General features: G+C 40.9%; 1 protein-coding gene across 16 annotated transcripts in view; it reads right to left on the minus strand.

Annotated features, from left to right (window-relative positions):
* Positions 1–20,491, minus strand: part of MGA (MAX dimerization protein MGA) — a 66,019-nt gene that overhangs the window by 26,177 nt on the left and 19,351 nt on the right. For 11 of the 16 annotated variants that reach the window (XM_083837397.1, XM_083837394.1, XM_083837406.1 and 8 more), the window contains exons 6-16: positions 15,922–16,050; positions 14,829–14,927; positions 13,266–13,912; positions 12,409–12,766; positions 11,025–11,248; positions 10,015–10,155; positions 9,471–9,603; positions 6,426–6,940; positions 4,674–4,971; positions 2,314–2,946; positions 1,383–1,706 (exon numbers count right to left, since the gene is read on the minus strand). In XM_083837397.1, the coding sequence (XP_083693523.1) occupies positions 1,383–1,706; positions 2,314–2,946; positions 4,674–4,971; positions 6,426–6,940; positions 9,471–9,603; positions 10,015–10,155; positions 11,025–11,248; positions 12,409–12,766; positions 13,266–13,912; positions 14,829–14,927; positions 15,922–16,050 (3,501 nt within the window). The remainder of the gene's footprint in view (positions 1–1,382; positions 1,707–2,313; positions 2,947–4,673; positions 4,972–6,425; positions 6,941–9,470; positions 9,604–10,014; positions 10,156–11,024; positions 11,249–12,408; positions 12,767–13,265; positions 13,913–14,828; positions 14,928–15,921; positions 16,051–20,491) is intronic. The other 5 variants (XM_083837398.1, XM_083837396.1, XM_083837403.1 and 2 more) reach the window with 4 other exon arrangements.

Raw genomic sequence — 20,491 nt, forward strand, 5'->3', positions numbered from 1 at the left:
AGGAAAGAAAATATCAGCGTGTACTTCCCCACATCATTTTTTTCTTTTATTTTTAGCATTTGATGCTGTACCAAAAGTAGCCAGCAAAGAAAAATAAACTGTTGAATTTTCATACAGAACACCCCAATAAAATACATGAGGTGGCTACTCTAGAATTAACAGACTAAATAGTAAGCTTTAGCTTTTTTTTAATGAAAAAAAAAAAACCACTGCACTTAGTTGAGATTCCCTTCATTTTACTCTTTCCCATTTACTGCAAAAAAGGGAAACTGTGGATTTTTCTTAACTAAATGAAGAGAATACTGCTTAATTATTTTTTTCACTCCCAGAAAAAGACTTCTGCAGAGAAAAACTATGACAAAATTATGTGATTATACCACTATCTTTTTCACCATAATGAACTCCTTGGTGCATTTTATTAGATTCCCAACTGGGAATTCCATTTAAAACACAGAGGAAAAATATGACCACTGGCAGCTAGCCTCTGGTAACAGCAAAAACCCCAGATCAGAAAGGAACTTCAATGCACTTTTTGGCTGATTCTTCTTCACACCTCATGCTCAGACCTCAGCTAAGGCACAGGATTATCTTCACTCTTCCTCCCCAGTTTTGTCATCTACTGCTCTTGCTCTCACATCTCTATTTCCCACACCACTCTGCCTCCATCTCCCCCAGATGCTTCTTCATAAAAGAGAACAGAGAAAGAAATCTACTATAAAGTGTATGCAAAGCATCACTTATTTATAAGCATGTTTTATTTGCAAATATGTACGTACAACAGTACTCTCAACAAACATCCTACCTATTCTCTGCTGGACACCTGCAATTTCTAACTCTCCCAGCCCTGCCTTCAACCAGGCCCTAAGAAAAAGCTGAAAATCAGTTTCCTCTCACACTCTAGAGAGGAAAAAAAGACCAGTGATTTTATACTGTTAGTGTAACACTTGATCTGAATATTTATTGTAAACGCGCTAAAAATGCAAAACCAAACAAAAATAAGGCAGCACATCCAACAAGACATTAAATAACACCTTGGTCTCTTTAAAAGCATCTCCAGCAAGTGTGATTTTTGAATTATTGCATCCACAGAACTTCCTTTAAGTTATGATAATTACAGCATGTGTATCTCCTTTGCCACATGTGGAACTTGTTCCCACCAACTCCCAAATGCTGGCAACTTAGCCTCTAACTGTGCTTTCTGTGTCTTAGACACGGGGTATTTTAGTTGCATTACATCTGAATAATTACACTTAATGTTCTTTACTTACACAGAACCAAATTAGACCCTATTGGTTTTAACAGGAGAAATGAGTACCAGAGGTGATATTACACAGCATTTCTAGGTGACACTACTCAGTCAAGAAAGAAAACAGACTTTTTACCTGGATTGCGGAACATCACTGGCTGCACACTGGGCTGGGCACTGGGCTGGGTACCGGGCTGGGTACCTGGAGCTCGAAACTGATGCAGGGGGACAAGCTGAATTATCTGTCCGTTAGGATGTCTGAACAAGTTCACACCACCAGGGCTCCTGAGAGGCTGAAGGATCATCCTCTGCCTCTGAGGAAGCTGCATGTTGTTTAATGGTCGCAGAGTAGGAGACGTCTGATGCACTGGAATCAACAGCAATCGAGGTCCTGCACGTTTCTCTGTTCCAGGAGAGATCTTTGGGGGCGTCTTATTTAGAGCTTGTGGAGCAGCATCTTCTGAAATGTTTTGAAAAGTTACATAAAATCGGCTTAAGAAAACATCTTACAAATCAGACATTATCCTTAAAAAAACAAGCACAGATGTTTTGGAAGCAACTAGATCTTTGACCACGTGAAGGCACATTACACCAGTATCTTCATATGTTTATTCACAGAACACACACTGAACTGAACAAGCCAGGCCAGAACATGCTTTTTCATGCAGTTCTGTCGACCTTTCTCAACCACGAATCAGAAGACCTCCATGTAAAGATGAGATGGTAATTCCGTACCTAATTCGATTCTACGCCAACAGTGAAATTGCAGCAGTCATAGCGGTAAGTGCACTATACATTTCTACAGGACAAGAAATGATGCAAGACTTCCAGCTCATTTCAAAGCAATCACTGACTACACAGCTACATTTTTTCCTTCTCTACTGGCTTAGGCTGGAGTAAAACAAGCAAGTCAAGAGATTACATTTCTCATCCTATTTTGGAAATAAGGGTGAGGCAAGTGTATCTATATTTAAAGTAGGTTTTACAGTTGCAGACTGTTCCAACTATGAGCCAGGCAGGAAAAAAGCAAACGTCTGCAGGAATAGGCCAAAGCACCCAAGCCTTACCTCTTTTTGGAGCCAGTGAGGGAGTTGACTTAACTCCTGATAATATAATGGGAACAGAGCTGATGGAGGAAGTTGGTGTGGTCACCACCGATGTAGCTACTGCAGTTGTTAGCACAACTGTAGAAGTGGATGTTGTGACTACAGGACAAGTAATTGTTGGCGTTGTTACTACAGTAGCGAGTGTTACCGTTGGTACCGGTGCAGCAATGGCAGTCGCTTTTGTTATATTCACAGTGGCAGTAGGAGTGGCAGGCGAGGAAGTAGTACAAGTGTTGATTCCAGGTGTTGCAGAAGCACCTGTAACTGTAATTGCAGGAGGAGCGGAGGCAGGTTCACTAGCTCTTGTCTGGCTAGGAGCAGTCACAGTAGATGCTGCCACACTGGTGCTTTCTACAGTTACGGGAGAAGTGGTGATGGCTGTAGTGACCCCAGGAGAGACAGTGCACTGAGCTGGAGACAGCCGTGAGGGAACCACAGGAGCAACAACCATTATTGGTGTTGGCTTGATATTGAACTTCTGCGGCGGCCCTGATGGAGGCTGGCAAGTGCTCACTGCAGGAATCTTCTGCTGCAGAGCTCCAACTTTGTTCATCACAAACTTTGTGAACACACCACCAGGAGAGGGTCGAGCAGCTGCAAATAAAAACTTGCAGGTCAAAATTTTAGTAACTCCCTCTTTGCCTTTCATGAGGTGCTACAACTGTCATTTCAGCATGAATTTGGGCCTCCATTCTCCTTAAGAGTACCTTTTAATTAACTTGAAACCCTTATGTTTATCCTGAATATGCTTTACATATTAGAAATATATTTGCTTTATTTTACTTCTACAGCATGCTATTACATTTCCTCCTGGCCAGAATGAGGTCTTGAGGTATTACATTATCATAAAACTAGGAACAAACAAATTGCTAGGCAAAATCATGAGCTCAAACTACTTTCTAAATATGTCAAATTTCTCCCCTAACAGCTTTTATGATCTTCCTGTTTTCACTGCTTCTTGATTTTCATCCCCCTTCAACTGTATCCATGTGTTACACAGCCACAGAGGAAGGGGGAAGAGAGGTTTGCCACTTCCCCTTCTCATCGCAGTGACAGCTGTGCGGCTGACGACTGGATGGGACAAACTCAACCAACTGGAAATAACCACTATTGGGAAGCTCCTTCCCCTCATCCCGTGCTCTCCAGGGATCAGAATACTGTATCTCCATCACACTCCAGATGCCTACAGATGAGGAGTAGAACCTGGATATACAGTACAACAATGCAGAAATTATTGGGCAAGCCCAACTTATGTATTGTAGTTATTTCTGTGCATAGATAGCATCTTTAGCTCAGGCTGTGCCAGAATATTTAAATCACATATGCAATGATCGCTTCACCCATCAATGAAATGCAGCCACCTTTCCAATACTGCATAAATACCTAACCCAACAGGTTTTATTACAGGAAATGAAAAACAACACAACCATTTACACTGCAAGGAACATCTAGGCAGAAAGAAACAGAAAAATTCATCAAAATCAACATTTTGCCAGGACACAGGTAACATCCTTTTCTCTTGCAAAACTTCTTGAGATCTTTAACGAAGATGTGGGAATGGGTGGATGGGCACTAGATCTTCATTTACATTATTTTTTTAAACCTCATGCTACACACAGTATTTAAGAGCAACTTCCTCTCTTGCCATGCTGGGTAACCATTTCAGTACCAACTCAGACACAAGTACCACATGCTTCTTCTGATATTCCTTTTTTTTTTTTTTTTAACTCAAAGTGCTGACTAAGTCCAACCCTGTTTAGCTTGTGAAATCCAATGAGATTACAGGTCAGTGTGGTTATTGGCTGCACACCTGTTCTTTTGCTAATCCAGATTTGGACCATCTTGTCTTTCACTGTGCTGCTTCATGCATCTTTGCTGGTCACATGAATTCCAATTGTAAGTGCGACATCAAAAAAACTAACAGTGAAGAACCACAGATTAGAGTGATCCTTTTACTTTAACCTTCATTTTAAGTTCAATCAATGTTTGATGAAAAGCAATTAAAAATCACAGTAAGAAAACTCAAAACAAAAATCCAAGTTTAGCACTGTGTCTGCATCCATTCTTCCTTGTCTCTTGAAAATACGCTCTAGTAGTATTAGTAAAATAACTGAAAGTCAACATTTGCAGTCTTATTCTGAAGTCAAAACAAAACTTTCTGCTTTAAAGAGGTTATTTATTGCAGAGGCAGTTTAGGTGGCAACTCAGCCAAAGGCAGCAGGCACTGTTGCAAAGAAATCAACAGCAATGCTGTACACTCGCTTTTTTTTTTTTTTTTTAGCTTCACGCAATTCAAAATACAGTAATAAGTTCCAACCTACCTATCTGTCTCTGTGCTGGGACATGAGCTTTCAGAGTCGTCACAGTGGGGGTTGAAGTAGTGCTGGTGGAAGATGTAGTTTTGGGAGGTGATGCTGCGGGCACCTGGACTGATGGTGTCCCAGGAGCAGCTGCTTTAGCATTGGATGCTACCTTGGAGATCACAGTACTGAGGGTTGAGATATCAAGTACTGTGGGTCGCAGCCTGCCTGTGATATAAGCAGCTAGCCGATTGGCAGGATGTAATGCCCCCATCTGTCCCAAAAGCAGTTTGGCCTGAGGATACCTTTTATCATTAACCTGAAAAAAGTGGAAAAGGGAAATTTTGTGAAAAGAATGCTAATTCACTGCCTCTGGAGAGGCATTTCAATCCAGGGGACTTCCAAGTGTCCTTTTCAAAAAAAACCAAAAAAAACCCATTGCCATTCAGAATGGGAACTCCTCAATACCTCGCTGCCCAGGGGAAACTTCAAGCAACTCTATTACCTCTGTAATGCAGCTATCAGATACTTCTTGGACTCTCATAGAACCGTAGAGTCCAAAGGAACATGAGAAATCACTGAAACTAAGTACAGTGAAGCTAGCACATATTTTTCTTGTCCTTTACTTATGCTAAAGTCCTGAGTAAAAATGTTTTTCCAAATTCAAGGACAATTTTAGATAGAATTCTCCTACCTAATCAATACCTAGCTTTACAGAGGAAAGAATACTTATGTCACATACACTGGGACAAAACTCTAAAGTTTGCAAAAGCTCTGTCAGCTTTTTTTCCTTACCTGTACTGTCACTTGATACTGAAATTAAGGTATTATCAGTTGATTAACTTCATATCAGAGTTGTAGCTGTAACTGACTGCACAGGAAAGAAGAACCTGTTTTTTCCTGGATAGCAGGCTGTAAGCCTAGTTGTCAATGGGAAGTTTCACACTGATTTGGTTGGTATTGTTGCGTTTTACTTTCGGGTTGTTTGCTAATACCCTCTAAAAGCCAAAAATATTTAACACTCTGTAATGAAAAAGGTCCTTACTCTTTTTACTGATCAACTATCAAAAAAACAGGAAATCTCTCCCTAAGCTTCTCTTTTTTCTCATTTTCTGATTCATATGCCTCCAGTGAAAGTGGTGTTACCATAACCACAAAATATCTCTGAAAAAGAAAGACATCCTAGCCCTACAGCTCCTTCCACCAATTCATAACAGCAAGTTGGCAGCATGAAACTGCAGAGAAATGACTCACTTTCAATTTAGGATTATGAAGTCTCTTGATGACCAACATATCCTCAAAGATGACACAGGCTATTAGGGAAGAATAACAGTAACTGTAGCAAAAAGCAACTTAATGTTTACAGCTCCCTTTTAAAGTTTTGTCCCAGTGTACAAAATTCCTCTGAAAATATTCTTTCTGTGGCTTCTAACAGCCACTCGTTTGGAATTATCTGTCAATGCACCTGCAGGGAGTTTTCCAAAGCTCCAAGAAGATCTTGAGAAAAATTCTGTACTTGGGCCACCAAGACCCAAAAGGCCTCCCTAAATCACCAAAGCTCAGACTCGCAATCAGATTTCTTGTTACTGTGTCAATCTTAAAAGGGACAAAGTTATGGAAAGGCAGAAACGCCACTGGATACGAAGAAACCTTGTTTGGACAGGCTAAAGACTAGGTAGGCAAATTAAGGAGTGTTTTTTCTCCCCTTTAAGGGGTTCTAGGACACTGGATGAAACTGAATCTAATCTCCACAGTAAAGGCAGAGGGACCCACCTGAATCAAGCCTGAGGGGCTCATATTAGCTTTGCGTTTGTAGACAACCAGCCTTCCTGCAGGAGAAACCCCTGCATAAAAAGGCAAGCCTTTGCCCCCATGCAACTTCTCCCGTGGCTTGTCCAATGTGTCTGCCCGCAAGAACTTTAGATTTTCTGTTTTTTTGCATGACGGCACTCCACTATCGGGAGTCTCCAAGACAGGTGTCTCAAGCTTTTCATCTTTGTCCTGGTAGGATGGCACTGAAATTTTCACTCTGGAGGAGTACACAGGAGGGTTGTTTTCATCCTGGGCCTTGTATTCCGAAGCCAATTCAATAATGAAGCTACCCACTTTGAGGCACTGCGGCATGTTACTGTTGATATGCTGTGACAAGATGGTCAAGATCTTATTGCAATCTTCCTCCCAGTTGCAGTCAGAGATAATCTCGATAAGTTTGGTTGGTCCACCAGGAGTGGTGTGATGAACATAGGAGGCAGAGTCCCCCTCACTATGGGAAGACCACCAGCTTTTCTCTGAGAAAGAATTGAAATAGGTTTCTGCAATACTATGGCATTTTAATCACCTGGATATTCAAACAGTTTTATTCTGCCCACCTCCACCCTTGTCTCAGATGCAGGGCAACAAAAAGAAGTGTTCAAAGCATCTCTTTCCAGATGAGAGCTTCACAACAAGCAAAAAATGCAAAACTAATGTAACTATTTCTCACAGTTCATTCCCTGCAGCCATACTAGGTTGTATCCCATTGCATCTCAGAAGCTAAACAAAGCTGGGTTGTTTCAGCATATGGATGTAACATCTCCAAGCAACACCAACATGCAGCAGAAAGCATTGCTGGTTATTCAAGAGATGGCACATTTCCGTTGGAGTCAGCAAAGGACGAGTGTCCCATAAGGGCATTAGGGGCAAACAAGCTGCCAGCAGAACTGTCTTTTGTGGAAGATGTGTAACAGAAGCATGACCTTTTGCTGTCATTAGAAATCCAATGTTACTTTTTCAAAACTGTAAGGATGTTGAGCCCTGTGTCCTGGACTTTTTCATTTTGACCTACCAATTCATCAGCATTTTCAACTAGTTGCATTATTTTTCCATTCCCAACCTTAAACACAGAGTGCTGTTGCATACATTAAACAGTGAAAAAATATCAGCTCAAAAAGGCAGCTATACTTCATTAGTGGATGACACAATGCCTCAAGTATATGCCTCATTTTAAGATTCGTAATATGATTTGGGCTACTTCAGACCGAAAGAGAACACAGATGTCTAACCTACTTCTTATGAACTACAAACTCAAACCCAGTATAAAAAATCACAGAATCATTAAGGTTGGAAAAGCCCTCCAAGATCATCTGGTCCAACCATCCCCCTACCACCAATCACCCACTAAACCATGTCCCTAAGCGCCACGTCCAACCTTTACTTAAACACTCCCAGGGACGGTGACTCCACCACCTCCCTGGGCAACCCGTCCCAATGCCTGAGTGCTCTTTCTGAGAAGAAATGTCTCCTCATTTCCAACCTGAACCTCCCCTGGCACAACTTGAGGCGATTCCCTCTAGTCCTACCGCTGGTTATCTGTGAGAAGAGGCCGACCCCCAGCTCCCCACACCTTCCTTTCAGGTAGCTGTACAGAGCAATAAGGTCTCCCCTGAGCCTCCTCTTCTCCAGACTAAATAGCCCCAGTTCCCTCAGCCGCTCCTCATAGGACTTGTGTTCCAGGCCCTTCACCAGCTTCGTAGCCCTTCACTGGAAACACTCCAGGGCCTCAATGTTCTTCTTGTAGTGAGGGGCCCAAAACTGAACACAGCGCTCAAGGTGGGGCCTCACCAGAGCAGAGTGCAGGGCGATGATCACCTCCTGGCCCTGCTGGCTACACTATTCCTGATACAAGCCAGGATGCCGTTGGCCTTCTTGGCCACCTGGGCACACTGCCGGCTCCTGTTCAGGCAAGCATCAATCAATGCCCCCAGATCCTCTTCCTCTGCACAGCTTTCTACCCACTCTGCCCCAAGCCTGTAGCACTGCATGGGGTTGTTGTGGCCAAAGTGCAGGACACAGCACTCAGCCTTGTTGAACCTCATCCCATTGGCCTCTGCCCATCGACCCATCCTGTCCAGGTCCCTCTGCAGGGCCTTCCTACCCTCTGGCAGATCAACACTTCCCCCCAACTTGGCGTCATCTGCAAACTTACTGAGGGTGCACTCAATTCCCTCACCCAAATCATCAATTAAGATATTAAAGAGGGTGGGCCCCAACACCGATCCCTGGGGAACACCACTTGAGACCAGACGCCAGCTGGATTCCACTCCGGTCACCACCACTCTCTGGGCCCTGCCGTCCAGCCAGTTTTTAACCCAGCAAAGAGTGTGCCTGTCCATGCCATGGGCTGCCAGCTTCTCCAGGAGAATACTGGGGGAGATCATGTCAAAGGCTTTGCTGAAGTCCAGGCAGACTACCTCAACAGCTTTATATGTATCATATTTAATGTACTGCAAAAATCCAACTCAACCCTTCAGCTTGAGCTAAAAAGAATTCAACACCCAGCAGCTCCAGATAAAGTACAGACACTTCTTTGTCCCATATAGTTCTAGGTGGAGAACACAAAGGTCCTGGCCTCACAACACCACTTAGGTATTTATTAATCTTTCAGCAACTATAAAGTAATGTAGGTGGAGGGTGGACGGGACACAACATCCAACACCCTGTGGTCTCCATTCCTTCACAAGTACCTGATAACCATTCTCGACGACAAGTCTGCTATGTAATACTCTCTTACACTGCTAAACAAGCTACTGCAATACCGGTCATCTTAACCTCAGAACAACAGCAAGTAGTGGATATTTAGCCTGCTGTATCTCCCACATGACACACATACAACTGCTTAAGAAAACAGGAAACTACAAGCACATTGTAAGATTTTTATTGGCAACTGCTGCAGTAACTCCCCTGGGCAAATGAACTTTTGTTTCATCAATAACTAAGTTTTACTTTTTTAAAGCAAGGAACTACCAAGTGGTTGAATTATACTCAAGACTCAGCTCTTACCTCCGAATTTATCAGGGTCATTGTTTATCTCACAGGTTTCTTTCTTACAAGATTCCTTCTTAACAGACTCTTTCTTAGATAATTCTTTCTTCGAAGACTCCTTCTTAGAAGACTGAAGTTCTTGTTCATACATCTGTGGAAGGAAAGAAATGTAAGAAAAATTCTCATCTTGTGTATCCTCTTCCACAATAAAATCGCATCACAACATAAACTAGTTCATCTATCACCCAGAACCACGGAGCATACTCTACCTTTGACAGTAACACAACCTTCATCGTAGAACAGCTCTTTTAACAACAAGCATTTAAGCCTCGCATGATAATGCAAACGTGATAATATGAATTTCAACAGACAAGACAATTTCTATCACGGTAACAAGACAAGTTTACCAGCACTGAGTGGTGATTTAGATTCTACAGCTCTATCACTGTCAAATAAAAGCCAGGTCTTCATGTCATGTAGGAGTTCCTGGGGAAAAATTCCTCACATTTCCCCAATCTCTGCCTGTTAAATGATACATGCTGGATACACTGTGACTTTTTACCGTTATAAAAGAACTTTGTGAATCCTTTTGGTCTTTGTGTTGCTTTTTTTCCTCTTTCCCAGGTTCATATACTCGGACCCTTGCGCAAGTCATCATACTTTCAAAATACAGGTAGACAGGATCCTTGTCCTCCTCTCGAATCTACCCAAGAAAAAGAAAGAAAACCTCTCCATTCTGGATGCAGAATGCTTCAATAGCAGAAGTCAAAAGAAGGTTCTAGCATTTAAAGCGGATTCTGGTTTCTTAATATCACAGACCAGACTACATCATGCTCCCAAACTATATACTCTTTTATATGGGGGAAGAAAAACAGCAAAAAAAAAATCCCATTTAGATGCTTTTCTAAACAGGGGAGAGTGTCTTAACTGCTACGCTTTGCTTAACTAATATACATTAAATAGCAACTCTGATATATTTGTTCTTTAAACATAACTAGACTCAACCCTAGTGCTATTCTTCCTCTACTGCTGTTGTTATTTTTGTTAGATAAAGGTGAGGGGAGAGGCAAAAACAGTCTCCTACAATGCTCCTACAAAGCCACAAGCAAGAACAAGTAAGCCTCCACAACTACACTGAACCCTGTGTGTCTGTATCACAATTTTTTTCCTCAATTAATTAATTAGACAGGCTACGTTATACAGCTAGTTACTTATACAAACATTACAGGACAAGCAATCATTTTCCCAGAATAGCATATATTAGAATTTCCCAAAATATTTCCCAGAATAGCATATATTACTGCATTTTAAAAAAATAAAATAGAGAGGTTATTAGCAAATCATTATCACCTTTTGCTACCTGTGTATTGCTACACTCAATTCCCAACAGAAGATTAATAGAATTGAAGACTTAAACACGGTCAATTCATCCTAACTCAACATACCTACCAGCAGCGGATCTTAAGCTTCCATCTCAATTTTATCTAAAACATACAGAAGTTTTTGGCAGTGTTTGTCTGAATTTTCAGTGTAAAAGAAAAAAAATCCAACATATCTCTTTTCCCTTCTTACCACTGGGTTGGGTTTAGGAGTATACACTCTTCCTGTTTTCACTCCACTGGAAGATCTATGTTTGGTAGAAATCAAGACTTCTGGGCTGGGCAGTACTGCAGGTTTAACTGGTTCAATAACAGATGGTGTTGGGATGTAAATTGGTTCTGGATCTATTTCACCTTCTACTTTCACCCACAATGGACAATTCCTGATTGGCTTTTCTGGCTCTGAGTCACAGATAGCTAGAACAAAAAAGAAAAAAAAACATTTAAGTGAAAAATAACCCAACAGGGCAATAACAGAAATTTTAGTGTGAATCTAAGGCCTCACCATGTACCAATCACTAACTCACAATGCCAGAAAATCAGAGAATCACAGAATGGTTTGGGTTGGAAGGGACCTTAGAGATCACCCACTTCCAACCCCCTGCCATGGGCAGGGACACCTCCCACCAGACCAGGATGCTCAAAGCCCCATCCAGCCTGGCCTTGAATGCTCCCAGGGATGGGGCATGCACAGCATCTCCGGGCAACCTGTTCCACTGCCTCACCACCCTCTGAGTAAAGAGCTTCTTCCTTATACCCAAATTAAATCTACCTTCTCAGTTTAAAGCTGTCATCCCTTGTGCTATCACTACTGGAGTTTTTTCCTGTCTCAAATTCTAGCCAAAAGCAACAGGGATTTGTCCACAAATAAGAGGAAATGAAAATTAAAATGATTCTAAAGTACTCACTGTTTCTCAGGAGGACTGTGATAGCAGATAAGGAAAAACACTAAAAAATAGGTGATCCTCGCTGACAGCAAATCATTAAAAAAGACTAACATCCAAAAAACATACTTTATAACACAGCTCTACAAAACAATTTATTTACTCCAGTGCTAAAATAATTACTAGAAAGAAACTGAAAATGTACCTTGTCAGTTTTTATCACTTTTCTGAGCATACCTTAGGCCAGATCTAAAACTAATGCAAATTACTGTATTTCCACTGAAGTCAGTGAATTTTGCTGCTGTATACAGGAATCGAAAATACGGCGCTATAGATGCTCACTTGGTAAGAGGGAGAGAAAGAGCGCTACGACAGTGAAGATTATCAACAGCTATAGTAGCAGCTATCTCATATCCTTAGTCTCTGAAGATGTTTGGAGAGTTGAGCAAAAGTTTAAATTATTAAAAAGAAGCTAGCTATCTGAACAAGACAAACTCCTCAGTAGTGCCAAAAAGATTGTAATAATAAAGGGAAAAGGTGTGATTTCCTGCTTGTCTGTTATACCAAAACAGGTGTTGCAGAGGTCTCAGAGCTTGCTCCCATTCCTGCATTTACTATGACCTAAATAAATTCCATGACAAGACAGGTAATTTCAGCAAAGCAAAGAAATTGCTTTTGCCCAGCAACACTCACTGTATTCCACTTTTTTTCTCCTCTTCTTATCTTTCTGCTTCACCTCATCTTCTTCTCCATCACCCTCTTCTGCTGCATCTTCATCCTCTTGATGTTCTTCTTGTGTTCCATAAAACACAAGACTTCCACGCACAGCCTTTTTCAGTATTTTCTTATGTTTTGATCCCCCCTTCACCAGCAACACTTTTCTCTTCAAGCAAGTGCACCCAAACATACAGTCTGGCCTGCGGCAATGGGTAGGCTGACGTTTTTCCAGTGCTAGACTGGCACATATACAACCCAGTCGGCAGAAATCGTTATTGCAAGGAGGTGCACGTCGTCTAATTATTTTATGGATAGGTTTGTTTTTGAGAGAAGCCTAAAAAAGTTTTAGACAGTTAGTATACACTTGAAATTTTAGAAAGATGAAATCAAGCATACGCAAAATTGCTATTTGAAGTTCATTTAGAATAAGCCCTACAACTATATGGTTTATCTAAGAAAATTTGTTATCTATACGGAAAAAATAGAATGGGGGGGGAGTTGAGTTAGTCTTATTGAAAAAAAGTGACAAACAGTAAGGAAGTGCAGTTACTGAATAGCAATCGTACTAACCAGAAATTTTTATGGGGAAATTTTGAGGTAATTAACAACTAATGATTCGTTTCAATATGCTATTAAAACAATTAGTATTTTCACATACTGTTAAGGCAACAATTCTCAGCTTTCAACGAAAAGGTCACAAGACAAAAGGAACATCATGCTTTAACCCGCCTCTTACCAGCTTCAGTCTTACTTTCTGCATCTATAGGCAGCTTCATTAAGTGCAAAGCATTGGAAAAGCAACAGTACAGAAAGGAACGAAACTAAGGATCTACCTGAGCTGTAAGCAGGGTTGCCAGAGAAATGTCTGCTCGTTCTTCTGTAATGTAGGTCCGTGGTTTGCCATCCCAGAGAGCACAGTCCTCCAAGTCCATTAATTTCACTTGAGATTTAGACAAACCTGGCGGACGAGCTCCTTGTTGTTGTTGCGGTGCTTGGCGAAGACTTATCTGTTTTGGTAGTATGTTTTCATCCAGAGCTGGCACCAGGAAACTATCTGCTTGGTTAGACAAACTGCTATTTGAGAGAGACTTAGCACCCTTTTCCCCTGATGCTGAAAGGTTCTGTTTCTGCTTGGCAGAAAAAGGTGAAGGCAGTATGGGCTTGTAAGATGACTTTCCTCTGTTTGAAGATGTCTGTCTGTTTTGAGTCTTTGCCTTCCTAGAGGTAGATGACATAGAAACAGGCTTGAATGTGTAAGATGTGGATGGAATTATGGTGGATTGCTTCTTTAAAACACTGTCTAGTGTTCGCACATAGCTGGTGCTCTTGGTGGGAAGCTGATACACCACAGGAGAAGTGGGCGTGCTAGAAGAGAATCCCATACTTGTTTCCATCAGCTTTCCTTCGTTTTCCAGGTACTCATCTAGCTTGTCACTACAGAATGCTGAGCGATTCTTCAAGGAACCTTCTGAACTGCCACCTAAATGAACCAAGACCAGATTAACTACCTCATAGGAAAGCACACTGACAAATCTTACAGCAATTAAACGAGACAGAACAAGTAAATACCTCTTTAAAAATGTATACAGTTCCTTTAAGAGTACAACACACAAAAACCAAATATTACCCACTCTGAAACACAGCCAGCTGCGTGAACAACTGTTTTTGTAGAGATTCTGTACGTGCATGTGTTCACAGAAAGAGTCACTCTTCAACATGCAGTGCTTCTATGCAACTTACTCTGTTTGTCCTAAACATCTAGCCTACCTGGTAACACCAGAATCAACATGGAATACCCCAAAACAATATTGTATTAAAGTACAGAGAGTACAACAGAAGTATTTTATCTGAATTCCCAGAAGGAACTGGTAAATTGCCAAATACCCGTTTCTCCCTAAGACAGGGCAAAGTAATCCAATCTGTAAGAAATATTTACTCTAACTGAAGTTAAAAAAACACCAATATAAATGAAGGTTACTTTACGTCATCAAGGTCCCCAAGGCAATGGAGTTCTGAAATTACCATACTTCCCCAAATAAAACCAAAACTGATGAACAAAAGCAAAACTATTACAGCTTTGATCTTCACTCAAACCTCTGTAAAACAGAATATGGTTTTGTTTTGTGGGGTTTTGTTTGCCTTTTTTTTTTTTTTAAAATCATACTCAGTTAGTTTCAATTTTCCCTTCATAAGCATCTATTTTTGGCTGCTCACAGATGTAGTACCAATAAATTCTTCATTCACAACAGTTTCAAAAATATAAATATGAATCTCTCATTAAGATACACATGATAATCAAATTGAAACCTCTATCCAAGGTCAAGAAAGGGGCCACACATTGTAGATATATGCACTGATCTCACTGATTATTTCTTTTTTTCTTTTTGTATTTCTACCTTCATTTCTAGAAGCACCATGAAGTTTCCCTCGCCAGCCTTTGATCTTTGTGAAATCATTTGTCTTTCCTGTTCTGGAAACAAAAGGAAATCCAGTATCTGGAAAAGAAGAAAACCAGCCTCAGCGTTTAAATCAAGACTGATTGTAATAAGTGTCTTAATAAACTCTGCTTATTCCTTTTCAGAGATAGATAAAACAGTAATAAATCAGAAAGGCAGAATAATGCTTTTGTTTGTTTTTACGAAGTAATTAACAAAGCCAAGCTACTTGTACAGATCTGTCATAACTATGCATTTTTCTATCCCATACAAAAGATATCTTCTCCAGTATTTTCAATTTTATTCCCCTTCCCTTATCAATGATATAAGCAGTATATAAGCAGTCGCTTTCAAAATACAAATGGACAAATTAGCTATTTACCAGGCTTAAAACAGGACATGTAAGTTTCGAGCTCAGGGGGAAAGATATTTGAGTCTCTCTCTCCCCCCAGTTCAGAAATAACTAACAGGACCTGCAGAAACTTCATTCAGTGCTTGCTGTTATGTCTGATTAATCACAGTATCAGTTAGTGGTAGACACAGAGAATAATCACAAAGGTAAACAGTGGCAGCTGTCAAATTATTGATCAGCTTTGGGTGTTAAATTGTCACCTAGAAATACTAACAGGGTTCATTGTGGCTGTATATTGCTAGTCTAGAAATAATGGCACTTGACACTGAGCTGAGAATAGAGTCTGCCTCTTTTGCAGCTAAAGCAGTTCTGAGATTCAAGGCCTGCCTCTCACCAGCTCCAAAAACAGTACAGGGAGAAAGGACAGTAGAGTACAGTAATCAGAAAGAGACGCTGGAAATAACCATGCCTGTACTTTGTCCAACAAACAAGCTTATTGTTAAGAACAGTTATCTACCAACAGTATTAGACTTAAAGTTGCATTATAATGAGAAATGCATTTGTTTGGATACTAAGTTTTTGTTGTTTTTTGTTTTTAAAGCACAATTTGACAACACTTTTGTAATAAATGATCATCATTAAATATAAAACTAGATGCTTTTTAAAGGATTTTGGTTATGGTTTTCTTAGCATTTTACCCACCTGGAGAATTGGGGTTTGTTCCCGGATAGCTCCACAAAGAGTAATTTGAGTAGGAAAGAGGAAGTTGCACACCCAGGTATTTCAAGTCAATGCTCATTGTTGGGTCCACAGAATTCAACTTCAATCCCACTGCAGGAGGCAATTATTAAGGTGAATGCAACAAGATACTGGGGGGGGGAGGGTTGAAGAAGTGAAGATGCTTATTAAAATGGTATATTAAGTTATATACTGGTTTCTAGCATTCATCCATGTTTTAAGAGACCCAGAAAGACCATTAGTGACTCTAGCTCTTACTTATAAAGGATTTGCAGCAGGTATGGATTAAAGAGTATTTTACAGAGATGGAAATCAAGAAAAAAAATTGAATGACTTGATATTTTCTTGATTGCTACTTAAGTTTCTGCAGAAATTTAGCAACCAGAATAACAACATTCTATTCATTTCCAAAATAAAAGTGTTTTTTTTTTGTTTGCCTTTAGAAAGTTAGCACCATTTACAGCCTTGCAGGCTGGAATTACTCCCTGAACGAAACCAGTTGACTATTGGAGCTATTTTTGTGCAAAAGCACATGCCACACACCACACACAGTTCAGTTTCAACCAGCAATAAGAGGCGAGAGTAAACCACATTTTACTTTTGAATAAGTGGGTGGGGAGTGAGATGATGATATAAACAAAGTCATATTCAGTATTCAGCTCTCTCAGAACCTCAGTAGCCTTTTTTTTCCCCCCACACTATCCTTACATCCTTACAGATCAGCTTGAAATTAGGTAGCCTGTCTTCTCAGCACTTTGCAATATATCACCTTTTTTATTGGGGGGGAGGAAGCATGGGGAAAGTGAAACTAAACAGTCTTGTTGATTAGCACCACAAACACTTAATTGCCTGTTGATATCTTCCTTCATCGACTCCCCCAGAATGGTTAAATTGAAAGACTTGACTTCGCCACAAAAGGTATCTTTATGAATCGGTATGGATACAGAAACACTGGGCACTGAGAGGAAGAGGGAACTAGCTAGTGAAATTTGCCTTAGCACCTTTTTCAGAGAATTATTACATGGTGAATTCAAGAAGTGACTGCTGTCAATCAAATTCAACTCAGTCTGGAGTGAAGAATATTTATTTTGATTTTCAGCTAGAGAAACTTACAGATGTTGCTTCTGTTGCCAACAAGTCTAAAATTATTGTGTTAAATACACACATTTTGAAATTAAAAAATGTATGACTTGACAGCGCTTAAGACACACAAAGTGTATCTGCTGAAATCTTGTGTTTGAGCACATTTATGCTCGTAAGTGGCAACACAGTCACCTGATTATTGGCAGCCTGCAAACAATCAACATGGAACAAGTCTCAGATGTGGCAGTTAAAAATGAGCATCTTTATCAAAGACAGTCTAGTGAGATGCACAAATCTACATAGCAAAAGAGAGCAGCAAGTCAATCTAGCGTTTTGTATAAAAACATGTCAACTGCCAAATGTCAAGATGGCATCTATTTCTATTCAGAGTGAATTTAAAATAAAAAGGGAAGAGTACACAGTTTATGTTTCTTGACATTTCATTTGAATTATTCTGTCACCTTCAACAAGAGGCCTACGTTTGTTTAACACTCAAACAAAAATAAAAGCATTACCCATACACAAAATGGATTATTTCTGTTTAGGGTCATCAAATAAAAAAAACCCACACACACAAAGCAGAGAATGACTCCAACATGAAACACATCATGGAGTGAACACAGACAGCCTGAAGAGATTAAATGGTAACTGTAAGTATATGTCCGTATGGACAACACCGAACATGACAGGTGAACTATCATTTTTATCAATTTCAAATCATCCCCAGAGTACTGCTAAGTTCCAGCTGCTGTAGTCAAATAGTAGCAAATTAAGAACCTCCTCCTTAATAATTGTCTCCTCTCTTCATCAGTGGCAGCTGCTAACTCTGAAACATGATGCCAGACAACAGTGCCTTTGATTTTCAGGAACGTGCTAGGGGTTTCAAATTAGCTCAGAGAGAAGAGGCACCCCATGGAGTGGCAGTACTCCAGCAGAGGCTTTCCTCCTAACATGCTACAGTTGCCTTCCCATCTTTCAAAAGCATCTTCTTCCTGCAGTCCCAATGCCTGGCAAGATCTTTAGGACCACCTCTTCCAATGCATGCTGCAATCCATCACGTATCTTAATGCTAGTCTCCACGGGAAGTATTGATGGTTTCCCAGCAAACCTGGAGTACCTCTTTTTTCTCTATTTGATGACTAAGTTCGTCAGTTCCATTTTCAGCAAATACCTCCATAATCTCTCCTCATGCAACGTCTCCAGATTCTCCAGCTAGGTCACTAATTCTACGAACAACTGCAGGAATTCTGCTCACTAGTTCTATGAACAACATTATACTAATGTAACTTTGAATTCCTTGGTAATAAATCAGAGTTTTAACTGCTCCTGTCCCTCTTTACCCCATTCTTCTAGCTGCAACAGATATCCTCAATTACCATTGCCTTAACTTCGCAACTCAACAGCAGTTGTTGGGTTCAGAAAAAACTCCAACATATCCATGAATAAGCTTAAGCATACTTAAGCTTCTCAGCAACATTATCCAACACCAAAAGCAGACAATGTCAAAATCGCTACTTCCATTTCCCATACCACAGGTGAGTGTAAGAAAGCCAGGAAGCTTCCACCATATGGCTGAAAGCACATTCAGAAGCATGGAGTTTGCATCTTCCAGAGAGAGGGGAGCCATGGCTCTTTGCCTTTTTTGTAGTAGATCACATGGAGGCCAAGAAATTTCAAAGAACAAGTAACAAGATCAAGAAGGCTAATCTGGCTACACCAAGCTCCAGGATGCTGACTTAGAATCAGTTTGCCTGGGAAAATACACTGTACTTCAGTTAGGCTGAGAGAGTTGGGTTTGTTTAGTCTAGAGAGCAAAAGGTTCCAGGCAGACCTTATAGTGGCCTTCCAGTGCTTAAAGGGGGCCTCCAGGAAACATGGGGAGGGGCTCTATCAGGGAGCGTAGTGACAGGACAAGGGACAGTGGCTTTGAACTAACAGAGGTGAGATTTAGACTGGATGTTAGGAAGAAGTTCTTCACTATGAGGGTGGTGAGGCACTGGCACAGGTTGCCCAGAGAAGCTGTGAATGCCCCATCCCTGGAAGTGTTCGAGGCCAGGCTGGATGGGGCTTTGGGCAACCTGGTCTGGTGGGAGGTGTCCCTGCCCGTGGCAGGGGGTTGGAAGTGGGTGATCTTTAAGGTCCCTTCCAACCCAACCCATTCTGTGACTCTATGATCTTGTTTCATTCACACTACATCCAGGGCAGACCTCTAAGAGCTCTCTACTACTCTTCTTGACTGCTTTGTAAAGGTAGAAGAAGGGACTCAACACTAGCAAGAAGCAAAGGCACCCCCCGTAAACAATTGCAAAAATTGACGCGTTTGATGTCACCATACACATGTGCATGAACCATTTGAGACAATCCATGGTTCTTCAGAGTAGAAATTCTGTTAGAACCCAAAATACATAGCATCATAGTCAATATCAGTATTTGGAGTCACAATTCCTACAGCACTACAATTATACGTGAGAAATTCAGGACCAGAACCTCCAGAGCACGAGGTACATGCTGCTTCAGTTTGGATCCGTTTCTTCATCAGCTGCTCTGATCACAGGATCACAGAATCACAGAATTGTCTAGGTTGGAACAGACCTCCAAGACCATCTAGTCCAACCTCAGCCCTAACACTAACAAGTCCTCCACTAAACCGTATCACTAAGGGCTACATCTAAACGTCTTTTAAAGACCTCCAGGGATGGTGACTCAACCACCTCCCTGGGCAGTCCATTCCAATGCCTAACAACCCTTTCAGTAAAGGTGCCTATGCCAAAGCCACCAGTCTCAGAACTGGCATCACCAAAGACTTTCAACATCATCAGTAGAGAGAATAAGTTCTCCTGGGTTGATCCTTGACTTTCTTCTATCTGACCTCACGACAAAACAGTGTAAGAGAGACCGCAAACTGCAAGTACCTTGCTTGGCCCTTCTATGTGACTAGTGGACCTGGATCTACAGCGACTCAAAGAAGCAGACTCCGACAGAGGAAAAGTTGTCTTAGTTAAGTGTTTCTGGATTTCTAGCTCCATCTGCTCTCTACAAGGACAAACTCCTTACAAAACAGGCATGGCCTGAAGTCTGAATGCTCAGCATCTTCTACAAGAGGCATATAATGACATGAAGCCTCTCACTGTATGAGATTCAAACATCTTTTGCTTCCTCCATCTCTTCTGGTTTCCAACATAAATGTGTGAAAACAAAAATATCTTTACTGGCTGGTTGAAACCAATTTTAAAGCCTCTAAGAAAAAATTGGGTCAGATACTTTAGATTTTCTGTTGCTGCTAAAAGCGGCAAGAGGGCAACTGACCGCAGTTTCAGACAGTTTTCCTCTCATATTCTCCTACTTGTACATACACCCACGTACATTGTTCAACAACCAGTGTTTGAAAAAAAATAACCAACATCAGATGCCAACTATATTAGACATACATAGTATTATATCCAGTAGGAAA

Source organism: Anser anser, assembly GCF_964211835.1.
Source record: "Anser anser genome assembly, chromosome: 5".
NCBI classification, from domain to species: Eukaryota; Metazoa; Chordata; class Aves; order Anseriformes; family Anatidae; genus Anser; species Anser anser.